We start from the raw sequence: 8,821 nt of genomic DNA, 5'->3' as shown, positions 1-8,821 counted from the left end.
GTCCATGTTATTTTTGAAAAAAAATGAAAGGTGGTGCCCTAAATTACCACGTTTTAAAGGTCATGTTATTTTTGCAATTTCATGTAAAGGTGATGATTTTTTATGTAACTAATCCTAATTGAAAATAATAAGGATATAAAGTTTATTCAATGATAAAACTAATATTTAATAAGTTAATGTTTTCAGTAAAAAAAATAAGTCAAAATTTTTGATTTATTATTTTAAGTGGTTTTTGGCTTAACTAAATAAGTTAGTTGAACTTTTTTGAGTTATCAAACCAACTTAAAACAATTAAGTGCTTAATATATTAATTTAAGTAATAAGTTGAGTTATCAAACACTCCTTAAACTCGCCCTTCTCGTAATATATATTAGTGATCTAAAGTTTTTTCTTTTTTGATATTTATAGGATGGCATTGTGTCCGTAAAAAATGGGACGATGACAAAAGTACCTAAAATTTTAAAAATATTTACAAAAGTACCTGTAAACTTTTTTTATTTACAAAAATACGACTGATTTAAAATTAATTACAAAAGTACCAAAAAATGAAAATTAATTACAAAAGTACGATTTGTATAATGTCGGTATAATTATGGTATAATTTTAGAATATTAAAACTATAAATAAGATAATTTAAAAATAATATATGGTTTATTATTGGTATAATTTCAGCATATTTTCGGTATATCAATTATAAATTTTTATATATATTTTCTAGTTGATAACATGTATATTTTTTTTATATGTATTTTTCACTATAGTTGGTAATGAACTAGAGAATTTGTATATTGTTGGTATAATATTAGTATATCGTTAGGTTAATATTTAGTATGCGATGTGGTGTAATGTTGATGTAATAATAAATTTCAATATATTTTGATGTGTACACTCTTGGTATATTGTTGGTATTATTTTGGTATATTATTAATTTAATTTTTAGTAAACGATTTGATGTAATTTTGGTAAATTTTTATTTAATATTAATAAAATCTCAGTATGTATAATGTTGGTATAATTTTGGTATAATATTGATATAATGTTAGTTTATTAGTATACTGACATTATACGCACAGTATACACCGTATGTTTGATATTATTTTTTATTTTTTTGTACTTTTGTAAATATTATTAATATTTTTGTAAATGAAAAAAGTCAACATGTAGTTTTGTAATTATTTTCATTTTTTTTGGTAGATGGTGTAATTTCCTCGTAAAAAAAAGGTGTCTACTTAGGAAGTGGCGTCAAATAAATATTGTGTAAATTATTTATGAATTATGAGATTTGAATCAGATGTGTGCTGCTTTAGCTCTTGTTTATGAGATATAGATTAAGATTGTCACATAAGCTAAGTACATTGTTTGGATTAGGTTTTGATTGAAGTTAAATTTCATGAAATGTCATGGTACATGCATACATACCAAATATAGACATAATATTTCTGTTTTGCTTAGTATTGTACGGTAGAATTCGATCAATCAAAGCAATTAATTATTTAAGCGGTTGATTATTTAAACATTTTACATGCAGTGTTTGTTCAGCAGTTGAATTATTTGAAGAATTAGTAGTATCATTAGCTTTGTTAAGCAGTTGATTATTTAAACAAAATTGAATGGAATCCAATACTCCTTAACTTTAAAAATAATTAATTTCTACTAAAAGAAAAAAAAATACAAGAACTCAATCTTTTTCTTCATTTCTTCAGATTAATAAACAATAAGATTAGAAAAAGAATATGTAAACAATAAATGTATTATAGGTTGATGCCAGTAATCCAACCCACGATAAGAGCTAATTAGCCAGTAAATAATTCTGAGTGAAAATTGCTAAAGTTGAACACTTGTGAACCTTCATAATAGTTCATATGCTAAAAAATATGTTTCAGAAAAATTAAAACCAGCAAAATTCCTCATTGCACTTCATTTTAATGTCAATGCCGCCTCTGTCAGTCTTGCATGCAAATTCTTGGTAGCATGGAGAACACTTTCCTTGTCAAACAGAGCAGATACAACTGCAACACCATGGAGATTTGTAAATCCAGATTCAATAACAGAGCCTGCGTTTGAACCATTAATGCCGCCTATAGCAACCACGGGTAACTTGGAAGCAGAGCAAACAGCTTTTAACCCATCCAGACCCACAGTGGTATTGTTCGCCTTGGTAGTCGTTGGATATACGCCACCACAACCAATGTAGTCTGCGCCATTAATCCATGCTTGTTGTGCTTGCTCTGGTGTTTTGCATGATACACCGATTATTTTGTCAGGACCGAGAAGGGTGCGGGCGAGACGAGCAGGCATGTCAGACTGACCAACATGCACTCCATCAGCATCACAAGCAAGGGCGACATCAACTCGGTCATTTATCAGTAAAGAAACTCCATGTGAACGACAAATTTCAAGACATGCTTTTGCTGTTTCTATAAATTCCCTTGTTTCAATATCCTTCTCCCTATAAAAGAATATCCAAATGTTAAAAACAAAACTTGCAAGATCATCTAGAAATAATTTTTGGAGTCAGTTAGTGCATGCGTCAAGCTAAGAATGCAACAGAGTATATATGCACATAATTTTAGGCAACAGAAGTGAGAAAAGTCGAACTAGACAGAATAAAAGAACTGAACCTACAAATTTTAGTTTGGTGTGGTTCGACATTATAAAATTATACCAATTTTTCTGTTCATTTTTGTTTTATAAGAACAAAAAATTTCAGTTCACTTTTAATACAAACCAAACCAAATCAAAAACAAACTGAACCAACCAATTCAGTTCGGTTGTGAGAAGTTGTCTTTGCAAAAACAGGAGGAAAGGTAGTATTTTAAATGTCAAAAAATTTATAAGCAGACTTACCTCAATTGAACAATGGTAGCACCTCCTTCTATCGCTGCTTTAACAGCAACTACCATAGATCGCCCCCACTTTTTGTTCATCTGAGAGTCTGTAACAGCATATAAAAATAAATCACTTGGATTGAATATCCGTTGTCTGTAAGAGTTGTGAGTATTATCCTTAAGCCTCAATAGGTGGTCAAAGGGGCCCTGACGCCCATTTCCAATATTGATATCTTTGCTGTAATTCAAGGCGGTCTCAACATAGCACTTTGCAACCTGCTCAAATCAAATATAGAAAAAGAGAACTGTGATGATATCGCACCAATCAAAAGAAAGCTGAAAATTAAAGCAGCATCACCAGCTTTCTTGGCTTCGAGTCTGTTTTCATAGAGGTTTGAGATGAACCTAAGTGGCTCACGAGGAATGGAAAGAAACATATTCTATTTGATCTCGAAGTACATTAGATGGAGAAACAGAGACTCTAAAAGGTGTGCAGATGAGTTAAAGGCATTTATGTTTTAACATGTAGTACCTTGCGTATCTTTGTCAATATCCCCTGAACAGTACGACATCTTAATGATCAAAGACAAAGAAGCTTGTTTAACAGCCGTGTGATTCTAGGTTGTCAAAGTTAATCATATAAGTTAACACAGAGAGATTATTTATTGATCTAAAACTACAAAAAAAATACGAAATTTTTTTATTGATCAATTATGCTGGTCATTCTTGAAATTGAACCAAGTACTATTACTTTTGTCAATATAGTCCTGAATGACGAGCTATTTAAAGTTAACCAGGAAAGTAAAAAATAGATATTAGACACTCACCTTTACAGCTGCAAGCATCGAACAACCTTTTGCTAGCTCAGCAGCTATACATGATGCCAATGTGCAACCAGTGCCATGAGTATTGCGAGTTTTTATGCGAGGAGAACATAGCTCATGGTAGTCTTCACCTGCACCACAAAACTTCATACGGTTAAATTACTTTATATACTGTTGGTACATGCATCGAGACTTAGATACAATTCTATAAAAATAAACTAGTTTTACCATCAAAGAAAATATCAACAGCATCCAAAGAGTTGGGAAGGTCGCCACCTTTTACAAGTACATTTCTGGAAGGAAAAATCAAGAATACAGGTCATGGTTAAGCATTTAACTCTTAAGATCATTCAAGCAATTCTTTCATATATAATTGCTATAAGAAGCCAAATGCAGTGACATAAACATTAGCAATAGAAAACTATTTGCGTAGATGAGAAGGAAGAAGCCGCAGTCCCTTAGACATCTATGAAGGAAATTTTTTACTGCCCTTGGGATATTTAATTTCAACATGGTGGGAGCTTAAACACAGTAAAAGAGAGAAGCTCTATACTCCATGAAACAATGTTAGTACTGCAGGAGGCTGATCATACAGTATCTGCTACCTGTTGGCATATATCTTCTATTCCTAATTGGTACATTCATGATAAGGATATGCATGACAAAACAATCATTTCATTGTGCCATTCACAGAACTTGCATTCACAAAGAATTAATCCAACCATTAAGGTCTGAAAAGAGACAATATTGAGCTCTGGCTCAAAGTTTGAAATCTTTGTTGCATCCAGATCGACACAGACCAAAGCCTCATGGCCAACGAGCATTAGCATGCAGAAAGTGGTGCATACATAGTCTAAACGTGCCGACAAGAAAGTGTAAGGGCCATAACAAACCATTAGTCCAGTAATTCCCAAATTTTGGTCATGAAATAACCAGCGATGAATTTATAAGACCAAAGAAACTATAAGCCCAAAGAAACAAACAATATGATGGCTGTTACGATATGTGAATGCTGTTATTCATAATTACGAGTTATGGCAACCTCTAAAGTTACTTTTTAGACAAAATATTTTGCATTTTGTAATATAATCTACTCATTACAATCCCAAATCTGATACATTCATTATATAATCTAACTGCATGTACTTGAAACCTCTAAATCTAATTATTCAAATTTTCTCCTATCTTAAAGTCGAAATATGCTAGCATATATAGTTAAGCTCAACTCAATTCAAATGAGTTGATGGATTACAAAATACAAAACCAGAAACTCAAAAGATCATCTCCCTTTATACAAAGTTTGTCTCAGCTTAACTGGAATAAAATGAAATTGTGATTTTAATCTCTAAAAAGAGAGTAATTTCTGAATTAATGTATATTATCACCATCACAGAAATAGAGCACACATAATAGTTTAAAGAAGTCACTGAACACTAATATTCTTTTTGGCCTTTGTCCATTGACCCAAAAAACACAAAATGAATTTCCACTTACCGAGGACCTCTAGCATGCAAAAGTTTTGCTGCAGTGCACATGTCAGCAACCGTTTCAAGTGGTATTCCACCAAGTAACGCAGATGCCTCTTTTATATTTGGAGTGACTATGTCGGCCATAGGAAGCAGCTCTTCTCTGCATTCAAGAACCAGATTTTTGGCATTATAAGTTAATAACGCAAATGCATAGAGCAAAAGGCTCAAAATGAGTAAGAGAATGACCTTCCTACATACGATAAATCAAATATTCATTTCCGCCATGTTATCAGTCTTTATGTCAACACGTTCCTCTTTTTTACATTTCCAAATTACATTTTACATAAATTTGAAAGACAGGTTTAGCTTACTGAAAACAGGAAAGAATGGAAGGACCGGCCAACACGTCTCCACTGGTAGATACCATGACAGGATCAACCACCAAAGCTGCCTTCAATATTTTACAAAAGCAACTCAAAAACCACGATAATTTTGATGACCAAACAAAATTTTAGTTTTCAATTCTTGTAGCATACCTCGAACAGGAAAATCTGTCAGACTCTGAAGGAGAATCCTGACTATGGCAACAGAAGGTAGCATGCCTGTTTTGACCTAATATCCTCTCAATAATCAGATTCTAATAAAGAGATTATAACCAAACTATACGATTATCGGAAATTCTATTATCTATCATCAAGCTAATCATACAGCAATAAAGATAAACCTTTCAATTTCCTAATATAAATAAATTGAAGTTACCACATGAACTTGCATATCAGAGAGCACAGATTTTAACTGCTCGGCAACAAAATCCTCAGGCACAATATTCACACCCTAAAAGCAAAAAATAAAATTCAAACAAAAAATAACTATAGTTTAATTCTAAATTAGCGATAATAAAGTGAAAAAACAATAGACCTGAACTCCAACAGTGTTTTGGGCAGTAACGGCAGTTATAACAGAAGAGCAATAAACTCCACGAGCAGCGCATGTTTTCAGATCAGCTTGGATACCAGCTCCGGCACCGGAATCAGAGCCTGCAACCGTTAATACGTGTGGTATATTGTAATTCCGTTCCATTGCCACCAATTTCCTCACGGCAGTTTCACGTTTCTGATGAAAAACAGCGAATTTTAAACCGAAAGTTGAATTGAACGAAATGCTTAGAAACGGATGAAACTTACGTTGCAGTAGACAGAAGAAGAAATGGAGAGGAGTCCACAAGAAGCCATTCAGAATCAACCACTCTCTATGTTCTTCGGTTCGGTTTGATTTTCAATTGCTACAAAATCGGGTTTTAATCGAATTTCTATTTTTCTTCTATTATTGATATTTAGTAGAGCAAATTACTTTAAAATCTTTGTATTTATCATAATTCACACTTTAATCTTTTATTTGAAATTTAAACTATTTGCTACCTCATTTTTTGTTATGTCAACTGTTTGGATTAAGAGTCTCTCAAATTCATTTTAATCTTGAGGGGATCATGTTCTACACAGTTTATTGTAAAATAAACGGTATAAATTAAAAACATACAATTTTAATCAAACCAATCTACACCGTTCAGTTTTACAATAAACAGTGTAGATCGTAAACATGACCTCACAAGTTCATTTGAACTTGAGAAAATCTCAATTCCAACTATTTAGTCCCTCCATCTATTTTTAGTAGAGGTGGCCAATAAGTGTTTTGAGGTGGATTTGTGTGCGCTTATTTAGATTTAGGCAATTTTAAATTGGCCAATTTTGGGTCATTATATTTTTTGGCAATTTTGGGTGGGTAATTTTTGGTTGAGTTAGGTCATCAAAGCCTAAAAAAATCGAAAATAGAAATATAAGGTGAGGTACTTAAAATTCATATGCGGAATGAAAAATCCAAAACAAAAAATTAAATCAAAAAAATTCAAAAAACAATTGGTTCGGTACAATTTGAATATTGTTTTTGAAACTTAAAGGCCATTTAGTATTCTAAAAACTCCAATACTCTTAAATTCGAAATGTGTCATCGAATTTAATTTTGTCCATTGTCTTGAAAGTTGTTTTGGCCCAAAATATTTTGAGCTAAAATGGGTTTGGTCAAAAAATTACTCAAATTTTTTGGATACAAATAGGCTATATTTTTTGGGTGGATTAGATCAGATGTTTGAATTGGACAACTATTTGCCACCTCTAATTTTTGAGGGAAAATGGTCATCCAGACCCCTATTGTTTGCCACTTGGCTCACTTAAGCCCTTAACGTTCCAAAAGGTTCAATCACGCCCCTAATCTCATGCAAAAAGATCACTCAAACCCCTTAACTTAACTCTGTTACCCTCAGCCTCTAACGGTATTGACTAATCCTACGTGGCTTCTGTTGATGACCGTTGGAATTAATTACATGACAATTAATGTGTCACCTACCCATCTGAACACAAAACTCCAAATTGTAATTACTCCAAATTAAAAACTTAGGGTTTCCAATTATAAAAACTTTTCCCTTTCTTCCTTAACAACCAAAGGTCTAATTCATTATAACGGTTCAATTTTCGCAGCATCAGCCACAACTTCTAGATCATCGGTGATAACGTTCCTCTTATTCCCTAGAAGAAGAAGTGGGTGATTTCGAACTATGTGGTTTTGACAAGAAATTAGGAATAAAAGGTTGTTTCTCTCGCAACTTTTAGGTATTCTCCTCTTTTCCTCTTTTTCTGTTTTTCTCTCAGTTTTAGTTTATGGGTATTGCTTGTTATGTGATATAATAGTTGGGTTCCATTTCAGTTGTTTGGTGGTCAATTTTCCCTGATAATTCAGGCTAGGTTTGTCCATTCTGTTTCATGCGTGTCAATATTGGTGATCAATTTGCTCTTATATATATGCTATTTTGCTCATATGCTCTTGTTTACATGCGCTCCTCTCTCAATAAGTTAGTGTAATTTTAGGCTTATGTTTGTCCATTCTTGGCATCTGTTCATCAAAATGTGTATTTTTCCTTGCTGAGATGTATATAATAGTGATTGTTGTGGTCTAGGGGTGTAACTGAGTCAATCTCGCGAGCGAGCTACTCGAAACCCGACTCGATAAATCTGACTCGAACTCAAATTTTTAAGGCTCGTTTAATAAACGAGTCAATCTCAATCTCAGTGATACTCGACTCGAAAGCTCGCGAGTAAGCTCGTTTATATATTTCTATGCTAATTTGACATGATATTATTTTAATTTTGAACCTTAAATATCTAATTCATATATCTTTCGTTATAAAATATGCATAAAGTAGGTAATATAAATTTATTTATATATAAAAAGAAATATAGTATTTAAATTTTTTATTAAATTTTTATTTTTTATTGAAATTTATTAAATTTTTATTGAAATTTATTAAATAATAATAAGACTCGATTAAACTCGTTAAGCTCGCGAGCTTTCGATAAACTCGATAAATACTCGATAAATTAACTCGAAACTCGACTCAAAACTAAACGAGTCAATCTCAATCTTCTCAGTACTCGACTCAGCTCGACTCGGTTACACCCCTATTGTGGTCCATGCTTGCTGAGTTTGTGAGTTGTATGTAGTTATTAGGGTTGTGGTCCATGCTTGCTGAGTATTTATTAGGTTTTTGGTCCTTCCTCTTAACAAAGTGGTCTCTTTCTTATATAATTTTGTTTTTGCATTATGAAATGAAAGAATTGATGTGCATTTCACCTTTGGGGGTACTTGGACA

General features: G+C 32.5%; 1 protein-coding gene across 1 annotated transcript; it reads right to left on the bottom strand.

The window, feature by feature from the left end:
- Positions 1-1,734: 1,734 nt before the first annotated feature.
- LOC126661414 (thiamine biosynthetic bifunctional enzyme TH1, chloroplastic) lies at positions 1,735-6,418 on the bottom strand. Its single transcript, XM_050355268.2, has 10 exons — positions 6,306-6,418; positions 6,040-6,234; positions 5,881-5,955; positions 5,658-5,733; positions 5,493-5,568; positions 5,147-5,281; positions 3,881-3,945; positions 3,656-3,783; positions 2,848-3,104; positions 1,735-2,449 (listed from the first exon to the last, which is right to left on the bottom strand). Exons 1-10 carry the CDS (start codon positions 6,351-6,353, stop codon positions 1,918-1,920), a joined length of 1,587 nt encoding a protein of 528 aa, XP_050211225.1. The 5' UTR covers positions 6,354-6,418; the 3' UTR covers positions 1,735-1,917.
- Between the last annotated feature and the right edge of the window lie 2,403 nt (positions 6,419-8,821).

Source organism: Mercurialis annua, linkage group LG8 (genome assembly GCF_937616625.2).
Source record: "Mercurialis annua linkage group LG8, ddMerAnnu1.2, whole genome shotgun sequence".
Classification (NCBI taxonomy): Eukaryota; Viridiplantae; Streptophyta; class Magnoliopsida; order Malpighiales; family Euphorbiaceae; genus Mercurialis; species Mercurialis annua.
Note: the sequence above shows the minus strand (reverse complement) of the source record. Positions and strands in the feature narration are given on the sequence as shown.

Excerpts from the sequence above, each read along its gene's own strand:
- LOC126661414 (XM_050355268.2), bottom strand. The coding sequence starts at position 6,353 with ATGGCTTCTTGTGGACTCCTCTCCATTTCTTCTTCTGTCTACTGCAAC. Across the intron at positions 5,956-6,039 it reads AAAACACTGTTGGAGTTCAG|GGTGTGAATATTGTGCCTGA; the intron begins GTCTATTGTTTT and ends TTTTGCTTTTAG. Across the intron at positions 5,734-5,880 it reads CTGATATGCAAGTTCATGTG|GTCAAAACAGGCATGCTACC; the intron begins GTAACTTCAATT and ends AGAGGATATTAG.